General features: G+C 38.4%; 2 protein-coding genes across 3 annotated transcripts in view; one reads left to right on the top strand and one right to left on the bottom strand.

Moving 5' to 3' along the window:
- The window catches only part of LOC102695483 (myosin-16), a 31,622-nt gene extending 28,713 nt beyond the window's left edge, over positions 1 to 2,909 (bottom strand). Inside the window, exons 1-3 of one of the 2 annotated variants that reach the window (XM_069180700.1) lie at positions 2,829 to 2,909; positions 2,052 to 2,329; positions 588 to 731 (exon numbers count right to left, since the gene is read on the bottom strand). In XM_069180700.1, coding sequence (XP_069036801.1) covers positions 588 to 731; positions 2,052 to 2,261 — 354 coding nt within the window. In that variant the 5' untranslated portion in view covers positions 2,262 to 2,329; positions 2,829 to 2,909. The remainder of the gene's footprint in view (positions 1 to 587; positions 732 to 2,051; positions 2,330 to 2,828) is intronic. The other variant, XM_069180701.1, reaches the window with a different exon arrangement.
- Positions 2,910 to 5,418: 2,509 nt separating this feature from the next.
- kpna7 (karyopherin alpha 7 (importin alpha 8)) lies at positions 5,419 to 13,001 on the top strand. Its single transcript, XM_006637118.3, has 11 exons — positions 5,419 to 5,591; positions 6,005 to 6,075; positions 6,228 to 6,368; positions 6,916 to 7,001; positions 7,923 to 8,191; positions 8,525 to 8,607; positions 8,736 to 8,999; positions 9,356 to 9,589; positions 10,013 to 10,195; positions 11,826 to 11,972; positions 12,749 to 13,001. Exons 2-11 carry the CDS (start codon positions 6,013 to 6,015, stop codon positions 12,836 to 12,838), a joined length of 1,560 nt encoding a protein of 519 aa, XP_006637181.1. The 5' UTR covers positions 5,419 to 5,591; positions 6,005 to 6,012; the 3' UTR covers positions 12,839 to 13,001.
- The last annotated feature ends 3,807 nt before the right edge of the window (positions 13,002 to 16,808 follow it).

The raw sequence follows: 16,808 nt of genomic DNA on the forward strand, positions 1-16,808 counted from the left end.
AAGTCACATTTACAGTTAATTGTAATTCAGAAATTAATTAGTTGGGGTTGTGGCTGTGGTTAAAGGGTAGAAGGGGTGATTTAAATACGTTTCACTTCTTTATATTCCATACTGAATAGAAAAGACACGTAAGGTACACATCATAGATTACTACAAACATGTGCCAAAGAACGGGGTGTCTTGGGAGTGTTTTATTATCTCAGGCAACATAGCAATGTTAAACAGCCTTCAAGAAAATTGGCTCTGGTCATTGTAAAGGTAGAATACTGTATTACAAGATAGGATGGGGCTTACAGTATATTATTAATTTCTTTTAACATCTCTTTAATGTTAATTCTAAATGTGTAATTGTTAACATGAAGAGAAAAAGATTTGCCTCTTTCTTAGCTATGACTTTGAGCATATCTTCAGCTAAAATAAAATTGTTTTCCTGTAGATGTGAGGCATACTGTACTATGAACTCTCCCTGTTGGGTTCATTTGCAATTTCATGGACACATTTTAGAAAAGAATCTTAAATATACTGTATATTGAAAGGGTCATCAACTGTGCGTGTTTGAACAGGGCTCCCTGAGGCTCAGGACTTACATAGATTCTCATAGTGATGTAACGTGAACGCAGGTTCTCCAAAACACTGGCTTCATTCAGGAAGGTCAGGTTAGCCATGTCACTAGCCTGGTAGAACTTGGGAGGATTCATCTGCTGTATATCATCTTTTTTCAAGGTGAGAGTCTGGAGAAAAAAAAAGAAATAACAAGACTTACTTTTGTGGTTGATCTGTACAGTTAAGCAGTCATGTATTATCCAGCTGGGGGAGGGAATAAAAGATGGAATAAATTGGTTCTTGCCCCCCTGTATATTAAGTGCTATTGCATCATTTGGGATGAAAACCTCAAGAGTGAGGTTTTTGCTTTGTGTGGTTTTGCACTGCATAAAATAAAGTGCACTATTTCATATTTCATGGCTGCCTACTGTATAAATGGATAGCTGCTATTTGAGCAACACCCATGGGCCTGCCACACAATCTAAATTAACAAATGACAGGAAAAAAATATTCTTAATTATTTAATTAATCCAACATCCATTACATTAATATAAATGGAATATTGCTGAAGATGGTGAGACAATGTATCTATTACACAATGACCAATAGATACAACCTGGACCAGGTTTCCCAGCCAGCTAGCTGAGGCCCAAATCTTTCAGAAATGACTGGGTGAAACTTTTGTTTCCCTTAAAAATTAAAATACCAAAAAAAAACAAAATAGACTGAACAGCCTTGTCTTGTGTGCACTGTTATGTTTTAAATGCTTTCAATCAAATTTAAAACTACTATGCAAACACCATTACCAAAGCCAAAGAGAAATAATAATAATCAGTATTACATATGACTGTATCAGATTGTTTACTGTAGATTACAACAATAGAAAATAAAAGTTCAAAATGAAAGACTTCCACAGACCTGGAAAACATAAGAATGTTTTGTTCTGACCGTAGGAAGATTATAGTAAATATATGTTAGCAGGTTGGTAGAGGTGTGTATTAAGTATATGTAGTACATATTTAAGGAAGAAAAACGGTATAATTGTTGGTTAATATTGAAACTTCACTTGTTCCTGCAACATCACATAAACAATGCTTTTTTTCATCCCTTCTCTCCAATACAAGCAGACAAAGTGAGTCTACTACAGCAGACAAAGAGAAATTGGGATAGGATAGACACACACACACTCCCATAGAGATGCCAATTAACCTAGATACTATACAGGACTGTGGTAAGAAACCCATGCACCTGGCCAAGAAGAAAAGTAATCAAACTCCAAACAGTACCTACTCAGGTTGGAAATAAGTTGAGGACTCAAGAGCTATGAGGCAGTAGCACTAATCACCATGCTGTACATACCCACGTCACCCATTCTCGCTCCACAAATCATGAAATGATTGCTTGGTTAGTTCTTCTTCTCCAACTAGCCAATACCTTTGCATGCAAACCTATTTTGTGACAGGCCTGTACATGGGACCTGTGACCTGTTGGCTCTGTCTGCTACTTACAGTGTTCTTGGCGGTCTTTACAGTGACTTGATCACCCTTGTCTCCCTGGATTTCTGCTGCAATGAAACCTTCCTTTTCGTCCTTCACCCAGCAGGACTTCTTGATGTCGTAGGGCTTGCTCACGGCCTCCAGCTTCTCCTTCTCCGAAGGAGCCAGGAAAGGCATAGGGTCCACATCGTCCCCACACTCTCCTTTATAACCTCCTGGCATGGTGAGTAACTCTCCGAAAGCAGAAGAAGAAGCAGAAAAGAGAATTCAGGATACCTCCCGGACTGAGGCTGCAAAGAAAATAGACCAAAATATTTCAAAAGCATGGAACTGCCAGGTGGTCCTATTCTCAACTCAATAACTCTATTGTTAAAACTTAAGACATGCTAATTACCACAGACCGTAAAATTTCCAAGACTGTACTACAGGGGATATGTTCTTCTGCTGTGACAAAAAATACTAATGTACATAGTACCAGGGAAATTGCACTAGTTCTGCATCTAAAGCTTTTCTTTCATTTCAATCAAGACAGTGAGCTGTTTTACAAAGCTTATCTTAAAAAAAATGCAAATTTAAGATGTATAGAATTGCAAATGTAAGATAATTTATAAAATAGCAGTCTAACACAGATCTTTAAGTCTGGTTGCTAATTGAATTGCAACAATTAGTAATATAATATTTCAGAAATAAACTTTTTTTATCTCTTAAAGGGATTAAGAGAGAGTAAAACTTCCAGAAAATCCCATTTGATGCCATGTATATGTGCAGTTGATTTACCTGATTACTTACCAGAGAAAGACCAACAGTGAGACTGAGAGAGCTAGTTGATGATGCTGGATGTTTTGGAGGATCCTTTATATATGGTCTTCTGGTACTCGTGATTAAGGAGTAACTATTAAAAAAGTCATTACAAAAGGCTCAAGCAGCAGCCTTGGTCCTGCTGGGAAGGATCAGTTGATGCTCTGGTGTTTGGGGAGTTCTTCTTTCTTCTTTTACCCTTTATGGGAAGCTAAAGAAAGACATCTTCTGCTTTGGCTACTCTCTGCGCCAGGAATATTAAGAAACTCATTTATGAATTTGCCATGCTTACACTTTCAAAACACTTTGAAAAAAAACATTTTTTAAAAGAAGCACATTTTTTTGCTTTATAAAAATATGATTTGTGTGTAAAAATATAATACAAACTATTATGAAATCCAGTAAATATAAGTCTATCATAATCTTTATTTTTCTTGTTGTTGTTTAGGTTCTATCCTTGCTTTGGTTTTTTTGTTCTGCTACAGAGGGAGCTACTTTTGAATTATTAATCTATATTTGTTTAATTAGTCCCTTAATGCATCCTTGTGGTTTGCTTTTAATGTATTTTGAACAACCCTTTCAAAGGTTTCAGCATTTGTGGTAGTGTGAATATGCAAATAAAATACAATGTATTGCAGCCATAAAATTGTGTTGTCCAAAGAATAACCAGTACCTACATTTGACAATTATCCATAGAAATGAAAGATTTAGACACCTTGTTAAGAAGTTTATTTAATGCTTTGTGGATGAGGCAGGAGCAAAAGTCCCATTCTCAGCTGTTTCTCTCTTTCCCTGGAGGAGAATGCCACAGGCCTCCCTGAGGAGACAGTGAGAATTACCAACATATTCTGCTCTGCCAGAAACCACAGGCAGAGGAACAATTTGCCCTTTAAAGTTTACAGAACTATACTGCTTTTTTAAGGACTTTATATAGAACAGGGGTTAGCAACCTTTCAGAAGGGGGGTGCCAAGAGATAGTTCCTGAACGTGGTTTTATCGATTCGGGTGCAATTGATACTTTTTAAATGTCAATACTAACATTTTGATTAATAAAAATAATATTAAAATTAATAAATGAATATGGATGGATTACCGTTAAGTGTGATCCTTGCCCTTTAACTTGCATGCTAGCCTCTGAGTGTTCAGATGTTAACTGACTATAAGAGGGACAAAGAACTGACTTCATGTGTAAAAATACCTGTTCACAGGTTGATCCTAATGCTGAGAACAGTGAAAATACCAGTTTCTTCAGACAGTCAAATTTCACTGAAAGGGACTTCCAACAGGTCACAATAGAGGTGCTGTGTATGCTTTCAATAGCCTTAAGCAGCATTATGTGTGTTTCACACATAACTCAGAACTCCATAAGTAACAGACCACAAACAGTGTGGTCTTTATGTTGAACATATCCATAATAATCTCTCTGAAAGGGTTTAAATGAGCAAATATCTCATTTTGCTTTCTAAGCAACTGAGGTTTTGTCCAAAATGTTTTACTTTACACCTGGTATAGATCCTATTTCCTACTTCCCAGTAATATAAGTTAAGAAATTACAACATGATTGAATTCAGGCATCTTCACTTTTAAAATAGACGGTACCTTTTGCACATACAGTATGCATCTCATTGAGCTGAGTTATTGTCATCTGTTACTGTGTGGTAATGAAGGGGAGCTATTATAAAGCAAATCAATGTAATAATATTAAAGGAGATGTCTCCTTCTGCTTAGGTAGTGGGGCCTCACTCAAGTGTGTCACACACCTAAAGATGACTCCACAGCTGAAATGCACTTGCCAGGAGTGTCACAAACCTGAAGAAAGGCCAAAGCCTTGTTTTTTTCTTTCTGCTCCTATGCTACTTTGCAACTCGCACACCGGTGCAGACACTCGAACCTCTATAACGAGTTTAACTTAAATTCAGAGTACAGAATGGGAAACATTATAACATATAGCACCTAAATTGGTGCAGAGCTGTGGAAATACTAAAACTGGGTACTTAATAGATCTAGGGGTATGAAATGTCAACACCCCAGGGAGGATGTTTTTCTCGGCTGATGCTGTTATGCTACCAATTGCCAGGTGATGAGTGAACTGAATGAACACACAGCAGACATCATCATTCAAATCAGTTTATTAAGAATGAAGAGCCCTATTACTTAGGCAGCAAGCATCGTTTAACATCTCTAGATGTTAAAGTGGGAAAAGGTCTGTGGATGACTCTTCGTTAAAAAACGTATTTATACATTTTCTGAATAGAATGTTTAAAGTTTTCAAAGGTAACAAAACTCCCATATGGATAAATCCATAAATCAATGCTTAAAAGTCATAAACAGCATCTTTTTCAACTACAGTGATGAATATGCCTGATTTAAATCTTAAGGTAATAATATAAATACATCGTATATTGTTTTATACATAATACAGTTTATAAGAATAGTTCAGTTTGAAATACTGTATGGTGCCGTTAGGAGGTGTTTTGTCTTTCGTGTTTTAAAAACTAACATAACGTAAGTTTCAGTTTAGAATATAGTAGCGTTATTTTAGAAGTGATTATTTCTACAAACACTTTTTAAAAATACAACTAGTATTAGCATCCTATTAGAATGGGAGTGGCTTCTTTCAAACAGAAGAGAAAAATCCCACCTGTTACGATTTTGGTGCTCATCACCTGCACATATAAACACACAAACAAAAATGGCGATAGTTGAATTTTGACCAGGGTGGACAGACCTTGAATAGTTTGGAAGATAGCTGAGGTAGATTAGCGTTCTATGTAAGATAAAATTAAAATTTAAGAAAGTTTAATTTGAGTAAATAGCCGTAACGTGACCTACTGAGGCAGCAATGCACATGTCTCAGTGCGTTATTGGATTTAGAATTGAACAAAAAATGTCCGGTTTCTTTCGGTTACAGCTTTGCGTTGTGTATATTTCAGTTACTGTAATGTACTTGTTTCGGTGTTAAGGACTAGCGAGACGAATTCAATGAAGGTTTATTTTTTTTGGTTTCGTAACAAAAAAACTAGACCTTCATTTAATGCCGGTGTGTCACGCTAATGAATTGTTCGAGGCCAATTGTTGTAGGCTTTTTTTAATCGTAGTCTACAAGTACTGGATATAACTGTATAAGTAGCTCTGCTGTGAATTTAGGTTTTCACCATTTATTTCAGGAGCCGAAATGCCCACGTACGAAGAAGACGAGCGACTTGCTAAATTCAAAAATAAAGGCAAAGACCCAGCGGTGAGTTGCAAGATCTCGGTTTCGATGAGCCATTGAGAGCGTTTTCTTCTAACCGGTGAAAGCAGTTGATTTTCACTTTTACAGGCACTTGAATGTTTATTTAATATTCAGTTTTCTCAGTGTGTGCATATATATATTTAATTTTAAAACAGAAACTCAGGCGACAGAGGATAGAAGCTAGTATTGAACTCCGGAAAGCCCAGAGGAACGAGAATATCTTGAAGAGGAGAAATGTTTCTTCACTGCCGAGTGATGAGCCGCTTTCTCCAGAACTCAAGTGTCCGAATCCGCAGGTAACTTTATGCATTTTAATAAAGTTGCACCTGAAGTAAGAGCTCTTAAATTGTTTATACCAGGGGTTTCCAGTCCTAGTCCTGTAGGATCTCTAAAACGGCAGCACCTGAGGAACTGGAAGAAGCTATTAAGTTGGTTTAAGCTCATTAAATGTTGATTTGAAATGAAAACCCACAGACCTGCCCTTCAGTACCAAGATTAAACAGCCCTGGTTTGGACAGATGTAATCTGTTGAGCAACATCAATTGTATACATCATTCTGCTGCACCTTTTTCCTCTGCTGTGATGAAAGTGAAGTGATTCCACTTCAGGGTAATTTCAGGCAAAGGTCTGCCTGATTCTCTGGTTTCACTGCCCTCACAATGACCGCAGGCTGGTTATACTTGGTACACTGTCATCTGAAAGGCAGGAGATTCATTGGCATGCAGTTTCATGTTAGTGAGTTCTTAGTGTAATCTCTTCAGCAGACGGTAGTCCCAAAGCTGGGTGAAGCCTGTGTTTATTTGATGGTCTAATCCAATAGTGACAACTTGGTTTCTTCCTTAGTCTATTGCAGCCACCCTTCAGGAGATTGTCAGCTGCGTTAACAGTGACTGTAAAGAACGACAAACCCGAGGGACTCAGGCGGCAAGGTACTGCCTAAACCTGTAATATCCACAGTGGGATTTTTCTAACTGAAGCCAAGCTGAAAAGTGGTGATCTCTGATGGTACAGTAGTTGCCAGTTGGGTATGAAATGTCCAGGGCTGTGGCTCCTGAGCCTGGTCTTGAGGGTACACTCTGCTGGCTCCCACCTGAGCTCTAAAACTCCAGTGTCATTTGTTCAGACATTTAAGTTGTCAAGCAAGCAGATCAATTAACTTTCTTCAGTCCAGTGTGCCAAATATCCTGCTTAAAGGACTGTTTGCAACAACTTTAGCATACAGAGCTTTTTGAAGCCTCCCTGCACCTTGCTGGCAATAGCTCTAACTAGTTTATCAATTGTACCAGACAATTCTCATGCATTACCCAAGATATTTCTTCTGCAATTTCCCTCACGGGATCAATAAAGTATCTATAAACTTTCAGGCAACATCTGAATGAGGGCATTTCTGAAAGTTGGAAATAAGTACAGTACAGGGTTGATGGCAATTGCAAATCCTGTCTGACCTTTTTTGAACTTAAATCGAGCTTGCAAAATTTGGGATCCTTGGCAATCATCCTACATCTGCATTAATTGTATGGAAATGCACTGAAATTTCCTGAGTTTTTCCTCAGGAAGATTTACATCCTAAAATGCCTTAAGTAAAGAGACCCTTCACTTTTTGCCTTGGCAATTCTAAATCCTTATTGCCTTTTTGATAAAACTGTGCAAGTAACTAGCCAAGCTAGATCTTGCTTCTGTGCATTTCACATTCAAAGTGAAGTTTGCAACAACCTACTCCTCAATTCAAATGATTTTGAAACTATTTTACCAACTTAGATTGCCTTTCTCTCCCCATATGACTGTACTGTATTTGCATTTTACTGTATGCTGTTATCTTGACTGTCAAGTGAATGTTTCCCTCCCAATAGGAAACTCCTCTCCCAAGAGAAATCCCCACCCCTGCAGGAGGTCATTGACATGGGACTGATTGATTGCTTTGTGGAGTTTCTGGGCAGGGATGATGAGCCTGCTCTTCAGTTTGAGGCAGCCTGGGCCCTTACCAATATTGCCTCTGGTACCTCATGGCACACACAGCAGGTTGTGGAGCATGGTGCTATACCTAAATTCATTTCCCTCCTGTCTTCACCATTATTGCACATCAGTGAGCAGGCAGTGTGGGCCTTGGGAAATATTGCAGGTACTTTTATTACCACTCACCTGTTTGAAATAAATTGCGCATGAAATCAAAATGAGTTTTTAGGACAGACTGTTAATTTAGAATTTTAGCAGCCTACTTGTTTTGTTTTTTTTTATGGGGGGGAATGCATAACAAGGGTACCTTAAAATTCAGATCTTTAAGGGCCCCAGTGTAGCTGGTTTTTCTAGATGGTGTTGGCTTTAACCAGTTTAACCTTAATTTGACTAAATTGTAGTCTATCATTGGGCTTATTGGAGATGGAAATAATTGCTTTATCGGGTCTTAAGTCTCTTGTTTTTGACGGGTGATGCAATGAACCTTTTTTTGTTCCAGGTGATGGTCCAGCATATCGTGATGCTCTCATTAACTGCAACGTTATCCCCGCCTTGCTTGTGAAAGTGACACCTGACACCCCAGTAAGCACTTCTCACTTTGCACTCTGTAATGGATTGCTGTCAGGGCCATGAATCATGTTCATGTTACTGAATATTTTTTACTTGCGTCTTGCATTTCCCCAAACCACCAGAATCTCTTGTTTTGGCAGATTGGTTACCTGCGCAACCTGACCTGGACCTTGTCAAACCTATGCAGAAACAAAAACCCTTACCCTCCTCTGTCTGCGGTGCAGCAGGTCCTGCCCACACTGATGCAGCTACTTCATCACGAGGACAAGGAAATCCTGTCTGATGCTTGCTGGGCCATGTCCTATCTCACTGATGGGTCAAATGACCGGATTGATGTAGTGGTGAAGACTGGCATTGTACCAAGACTTGTGGCCCTGATGGGGTTCAAAGAACTATCAGTTCTGGTAAATACCATTTGTATTTAGTCGTCATAGGAAGAGCCTTGTGCTGCTTGTGAAGAGATCCAACCCATATCCATTTGTAATGTTGCTCCAAACCATCTTGATGCATTTTAGGCAGAAAAGAGGAAAAACCTAGGCGTGGAGATGTACAGAGAGGAAGGTCTGACTGATTTGTCTCGGTACAGCTCCAGTTTTGCAATTGTTAATCATTGATGTTCCATGTACTGTATAATATTCATTGATTATTGGTGTTCCTAATGAGTAGTGATTAGAGAAAGGAGTCAAATATGCCTCTTCCAAAATGCCTTTCAAACAGCTTGGATATTGGGTCTAGTTCTGAAAGTACAAATTCTTTGTAGACCCCAGCTCTCCGGTGCATTGGGAATATTGTAACTGGAACAGATGTGCAGACTCAGACTGCCATAGATGCAGGCGTGCTGTCTGTCCTGCCACAGCTTCTGCGTCACCCAAAACCCTCTGTGCAGAAGGAAGCTGCCTGGACTGTGTCCAATATTGCAGCTGGACCTTCACCACAAATCCAGCAGCTCATAACGTGTGGCCTTCTCCTACCCCTCATTGATCTCCTCAGAAATGTAAGTGCAAAGCATGTTCTCAATTCGCATAATTGGTCATGTACACAATTTTGCCTTCACCTTTGATACCCCAGTGTTTCCCTTTTAACTGCTGTTTGGCATGAAGTGCCAGCAGGTGGCAGCATTCAGTCAAGGATCGTTTGGTGAATATACTTTTGCAAAATAGCTGTATACGTAACACCTATAGTTTTACAACAATAGGATGCATATAAAATCCTCCTGCTTCAAGAAATGGGACTTTGGGCTAGTTTTTTCAATGCAAAAAATTATTTACCAGCCCATAAGGTTAATGGGTTCTACCAGCTTGTGCTTCTTATGGAATTTAAGAGAATCTGTGGACATTAATTCTGAATTTTGCAAGTGTAAGTTACTCTAAATGCACACAGGTGATGATAAATGGCCAACTAACCATATGCTCTTCAGGGGGACTTCAAATCCCAGCGTGAGGCTGTGTGGGCCATCACCAACTACACAAGTGGAGGCACTGTGGATCAAGTTGTCCACCTTGTCCAGAGTGGGGGTTTAGAGGCCCTTTTGCATCTGCTGCAGATCAAAGACAGCCGAACCATCCTGGTCATCCTTGATGCCATCAGCAACATCTTTCTGGTAGGTAATTTTGAGGAGAAAAGCTCCAGAGTACTTAGGCCAGGCCTTAGTATTAAACCTCGGAGTGTGTTCCTCCTAGACTTAAGGAACACAAATGAGACATGAAGGTGTGTCCAATAGGGCAGTGGTCCTCAAACTGTGGTACGCGTACCGGCTGTGGTACGCGTACCGGCTGTGGTACGTGGAGTGCCGCCAAGTGGTACGCCAAATGACCCTGGAACTGTGTCCTTTGCGCTGGAAAATCGGGACGGGTTTTCATATTTTGTATTTTAATTTGTCGAATACACAGCCTACATACTACGATACAGTGGACACAAGAGATGCTCTGTAATTCTATACCACTCTATAGGAATGCGTGCTACGGATGCAAGTGACCAATCGTATTTTAAAAAAAAAGCTACTGTATCTCCAGCAAATGGGGAGAAAGGAGAATGTGCGTGATTTTTGGAACTATGCCAACGTTCTAAACACAGGAATGCATAGAAATACGTGCTACGAACGCAGGTAATCTTGTGAGCACATGAAAGCGTGATAACAGAAAAATATTTAAGAACTGTTCTAATTTGAGAAAAATACACCGAGCGTCTCTGTGTTTCGCTCCCATGCGCATGAAATAAAAATTTTAAATACATACGGAAATAAAAACGGAAACGCGGAAAAATGCAAGCTTGCGTATTGCTAAAGCAGGTAAGCTACACTATTTCTGAAGAACCTTATTTACCGTTGGCAAAAGACCTGACACGTATTATGTGTAGAGAAAAAGCTGCTAAACAGCTCGACCTGCTGCCCCCCTCCCCCTGAAAGACAGTCATTCATAGAATTATTGAAATGAAGGGTTATATCAAAAGTACACTGATAGAGCGCGTTAAGATGAGCAGATGTTTTTCACTGCAATTAGATGAGTCTGTAGTCGATTTGGCCAATTTGCTCATTTACGTTGGATACGAGTTTTAGGGCATGTCCCATGAAGACTTTCTGTTCTGTAAACTGCTACCAACAGGAACTACAGGAGAGCACGTATTTGCCTTTGCCGTCAAGAAAATGCCTGACTATTTAATATCTGTTAGACTCTGTTGTGAATTGTATCAAGGCTCGAAAAATTAATTCACATCTGCTTTGCTCACCTCTCTCACTGAAATGGTGCTTTTTTTATTAGTTGTTTTTTTTTCTGTAAAACACTTTGAGAAGCCACCTTTAAAGGCGCTATATCAAATAAATTTTATTATAATAAATATATGTGTGTGTGTGTGCACGCACGCTCATGTTGGTCATTGAGAATTTCTGGGGTTCTGAGGTGATGACTTGTAGGTGGTACTTGGATGCTTTGGTTGGATTAGGGGTAGTACTTTGTCCAAAAAGTTTGAGAACCACTGCAATAGGGCATAGATGCAGTCTCATTGCTTGGAGAAAGCCGCTTGATCTTTTGGGTGATTTTAAGAATTGACACCTTATGTCAGTTAAGTGATGCTTAATAGATTTATACATGGTATAATCAGGAAGTGAAAGCTTTTGGTGATGGATGATTGGGGAAAATACTGCCCTGCTTAACTTTTAAAAGCAGGATTTTTTGGGGGTTTTTTTTCTGATGTGAGACTGCAGTCTTGCTACTTTTGGAACTGCTCCATTGCAGGCCTCGGAGAAGCTGGGGGAAACCGAGAAGCTGTGCCTGCTGGTGGAGGAACTGGGAGGGCTTGACAGAATAGAGCTGCTGCAGAACCACGAGAATGATTCTGTGTATCGAGCAGCACAGGCACTGATAGAGAAGTACTTTAATGAGGTAAGCCTGATCAAAAGCTACTGTACCTTCCTGCATTGCCCATAATTTCATTTTGTGTATATGTATGGCTTTTTTATTGGAGGTGCAGCATATTGAAAAGGGGAAGATAATTACTTTGTCCTTGGGGAGGGAGCAAGAGACCCTAACTGATACTCTTCATAATATACCTTTTGATTTTCCTTACTTTGCAAGGAAATGTAAGTAGAATTTTGCCTGAAATATCAAAACCTTTGTTCCAATGTAGCAGCTATTAAAGATGCTCCTAACAGGATTATTTTGAACCCCAAAAGCCAGCTTTATATTCTTCAAAGTCTGCAGAAGGATCCAACTGTACGTAACACCTGCCTTCTTAATGAGCGTGTGTGGTTTGCTCTGGAGAGAGGCAAGTCCTAACCCCAGACATGCTTAGTCCTTTTGTCTACTTGGAATGTAGTTATAATCCATACATGGATTACTGCATTGAATCAGCACATTTGGGTGATTTACACTATTTAAAGGATTGTTTACATGATCAGATTAATGAAAACTGTCTGAGACTAATCTTAGAAATGGAAAATGTCAAAACCTAAAAGACTACATATACAAAAATTGTATAGGGCTAAAAACTTAGTGGGTTCTAAATTATGGGTGTTATTCATCTCTACCAGTCATGCAAGGATGATTATAATTGGGTAACACTAGAGGGCTGTATAGAACATTGTGAAATGTTGACCTGTAGACTAAACCTTTCCTTCTGCCGTGACCCATTTCTCATCTTGTGAAAATCTTAAACCTAGGAGTCGGATGTGGAATGCCTGAAAACGGAAGCCACCAAAAGCAGTTACATTTTCCAGCCACAGGAGGTGGATAAAAAATTTAATTTCTGAACTTCACCCTTCAGAACCTTAAGCCCTTTTCCTCTTAAATGGCATTGGGGGTGAAAAAAAGGTGTAGAACAAGTTTTTTTTTTCTTTTTTACTCTCCATATCTTTGTATTGTGTGAATTATTGCATTCTAAGTAAATGGATAATAAAATATTTTTGAAATGCATGTTTAACAGTATCAAGTGTTTCTAAATCCTATCTTCTTGTCCACATGAAAACCTAGTATCCATCATGGCTCGCATAGTGGGCATGCTTCTTCCATGTTGTGGTTTTTCAGTAAAATGGATGACTGACTGTAGGTCTTTTAACTTGTAGACCTTGGCAAGACTTTGCTATTAAACACTAAGCTCTGTTAAATGGTAACATGGCTAAATGTCTTAATGCATAAATTAGTAAGGTATTAAAGTTTAAGTGTAACCATCCTGTTGAATTCCCAAAAAGTGATTTTCTGAGTTACATAGGCATGGAGTTAACTAGTAACCCAAATTCCACATCCTTTTATCGATGTGGAAAAGAAATGCAAAGTATTGCATTTGTATCCTCTGGGATCTGGTTTTCAGAATACTAACATTTCTGCATGATAGAAATCAGGTGAAATATGTGAAGCTATTTAAATCCCTCATAATGCAAGTTGTCTTAAAAAGAAGACTATGATATGCTTGAGAAATTTCTGGAAGTGAGAATTCTGGTTAAATAGTTGCATTTAGAGGTTGTATGATAGCTTCCACTTCGGCAAACTGGAATGTTCATCTTGCTCAATGGAAAGACTATCCTGGCTACCTATTAAAATGCAGACCTGAGAAAGCTTTCAAATTCCCAGTAAGACTTTGAGTAGCCTCACCTTCACATGTGGTACTGCAGGAAGTGTTTTACCATTCCTGATGTGTGGGATTACTTCCATGTCGCCTGATCTGAATTCTGTTTTAAGAGAAGCCCATTTTCCTTCCATGTGGATACCTGAAGGAATAAGCATAGATGACACCTAAGAATTTAAAGGTAGCAACTGAATTTTCACCTGACTCTCTTCAGGATCTATTCACACTCCGATTTTGATTTGAGGAACTCCAGAGTGACTCAAGTTACAAAGGTGTAATCTTGGAACACAGTCTGGCTTCTCTGCTCCAAATATACTGGTTGGGGGAAAAACTCTGTATCTCATCCAAATCCTCTGAACAAACAGAACCACTAGAGCAAATCAGACAGGATATTAAAGGGGGAGGGCTGGGATTAGATGGTGAGGGTGCTCTGGACTTTCTGCCAAAGGGACTACACGGACCTTCAAGATAATGGTTACCTCACTGAAAGGTGCTTGTCCAATCGGTACTAATTTGTCTAACATGGTAATGCAATTGGGGCTTTACTGTGAAGCTGTAAAATGGGTCACATGGTAATTCCAAATTATGGTTATGTAAATGTAATTACTAGAACAATAAGGGAGAAATGTTAGTTTGAAATAAGGTAAACATCCCCAGTGTTTTAAAGCACTTGCATTGATTAAAACTCTACATTCATGCAATATCTGATTAACAATGGGTCATACAATTAAAAATATTTCCCCTATATACAATTCTATAATGTGTGCTGACAGCCTGCATGTCTTTGGCAATAGTGCCACATATGGATCTCTTCCTCAAACCTCCTTGGTCCTCCTACTGTATACAATACAGCATACTATATATATGACTTGGATTGATTGTTGGGTAATCCAATCTCTTTACATTTTTTCTGTTTAACCTATTTCCAGTCCATTGTATTACTTTGGAATGCTCCTATATATCCATCTGTGTCATTAACTTGAGACTAATTTATGCTGTTTTTTTTTGTATTAGCTCAGATGTTTATGCAATGGAAACTACTTGATCTAGAACATGTACTGCTAAATGCTCACTGGTTTCAATGAGTTTTAAAATTGTATTGGTTCTGCAAAATCATATTCCTGTTATATATTTCATGTATCTTCTATATGTATGTTTTTGACAGATACAGTTGAATACATGTTGAATTGAATGACTGTGTTGCGAGTAAGTTATCTTGCTCAGTGAACATATGGTTAGAGTGTGTAGGTTTGCTTCTGCTCTGGCCTGGATTTGTAAATAAACAAGTAGACATCTATGGCCAGCTATGCAAATTTGTAAAATGCAGAAACCATGTGTTTAAGTATAGAGTATGCTTGATTACTCTTTTCCAATTGCGTTTGTAGCCTTGCAAATATAGTACTTGGGAGCATTTTGCAATTGGATATCAGAAAGATGTGCATTTTTGTTTTTCATTTTCCATGTGACCTAAATGTATACAATCTATTCTTTGCAACTCATTTGTAAATACTGAGGATGTGTGTTTTTTCATTCTGATCTATGTGCTTGTATAGTTCTTCCAATTAAATATTTTTCAAATATGGTTAATTTTGTGGAATGTGGTTCTCACGATTCCTAAAGAATGCAGTAATGTTTAAAACCTTGACCGGTGTTTGAACCACAGGCAGTATGGCAGTCAGAATCCTTGTTTGTCTTGTGGGGATTGTTTCCCTGTACATTTTGTCAGAGGAAGCCTTTGTTTCATTGATAGCTAATTCTTTGCAATCCACAATGAAGCTCAACCTGTTGATAAATAAAATGCCCTTAACTCTTTAGTTGCACATTTTTACATTTTAATTATGTAGGTCAAAGACGCCATTTTGTTCCTCTGTGGCTTTATGAATGTAGTAACTATCTGCAATGGCATGGTGTTTAGGATTCATGTCTTGCCAGCAAGACTCTTAAGTTTTATGGTGTAGCTTAAGGCGAGAATAAGGGAATGATTTACTATTGTTTAGAATTCTTTTTACGAAATTCCTTTTGAGCAGGTGCTTCATGGAGGAGATTCTCATTTCTCATTTAATCATGTTATGAGTCATGGAAGTGAAATAACTCATCAAGACTGACAAGTGATTGAGATCAGGCATTTAATTTAGTTTACTAAAATAATTCCATAAATTGAAGTGACGAGTAGCAGAAAAACCTTGATGTTCACATTATTTTGGTTTAACCAATAGATGAGCTTGACTGGAAAAAAATAAGTTGCAGTGTTTAGATTATGTAGGTGGTTATACCACAAAATTATCAATATAATTAGGAGAACACCTTTAAATTGATAGGGGAGCAGTCACTTAACTCATTTTTGCAGCCGAACTTTACATAAGATTCTTCCATGAAAGCTACTGCAAGACGCATCCCATAGAGCTACACTGAAACAGGCTACCAGCCAGCAACAATTAGCATGTAATGGGGATTCTACAAGTTGCCATGGTCTTGCACACTGTTGCAGATCGCTGGGCCTGGAGCAGTCCCACCAGGCAGGAACTGTAGTCGTCTTGTGTATTGCCCAAATTAAACTGGGTGCGTGCTTTCACAAAATCAAAAACTCACTGAAAGAACTACTGTACATCAGCATATGACCAGACTTTCTGCAGGCCGGATACCAAAGTTATGCGCCATTATAATTCTGTTTTTGGACAGGAAATGAGTCACAGTTATTTAAAAAGTTTCTTTACTGTAGGTGCACTCACATGCCCTTTCCCAACAGCTTGTAAAGAATGTTTTAGCCTGATGAGAACCTGCTTTGTGTCTGGTATCAATTAGCTGGAAGGTGGGTGCAAGTGATTTTATTTGACTTGAGAAAGAAACTTGGATATTTTTAAAAAAATATTTAAAAGAAATCCCCACTCAAAATTTTGTTTGCCAATATGGTGTGGAATATTATACTTTTACAAATGAGGATATGAATGTCTTTTTATGTTTTAAGACTTTTTCATTACATACAGGGGTTCACTTGTTTGTGGATTCAATACAATTATATAACAAATGCAGATGTCAAACTTTTTTAAAAAAAATCTTGTACTTGAGAATCTTATACTACACTAAGTACATTTTGATGTGGATGAAACATGGTTTTCAGTAAACTATTATTTCCTAAATCACATTATTCTTTAAGAGCT

The sequence above is a fragment of the Lepisosteus oculatus genome, chromosome 19, assembly GCF_040954835.1.
Source record: "Lepisosteus oculatus isolate fLepOcu1 chromosome 19, fLepOcu1.hap2, whole genome shotgun sequence".
NCBI lineage: Eukaryota > Metazoa > Chordata > Actinopteri > Semionotiformes > Lepisosteidae > Lepisosteus > Lepisosteus oculatus.

What these genes read in the sequence shown, in the direction of transcription:
- kpna7 (XM_006637118.3), top strand. Translation starts at nt 6,013, where the DNA reads ATGCCCACGTACGAAGAAGACGAGCGACTTGCTAAATTCAAAAATAAA. An exon ending in TCAAGTGTCCGAATCCGCAG is followed by an intron (nt 6,369 to 6,915) that starts GTAACTTTATGC and finishes TTTCTTCCTTAG; the next exon opens with TCTATTGCAGCCACCCTTCA. An exon ending in CCATCAGCAACATCTTTCTG is followed by an intron (nt 10,196 to 11,825) that starts GTAGGTAATTTT and finishes GCTCCATTGCAG; the next exon opens with GCCTCGGAGAAGCTGGGGGA.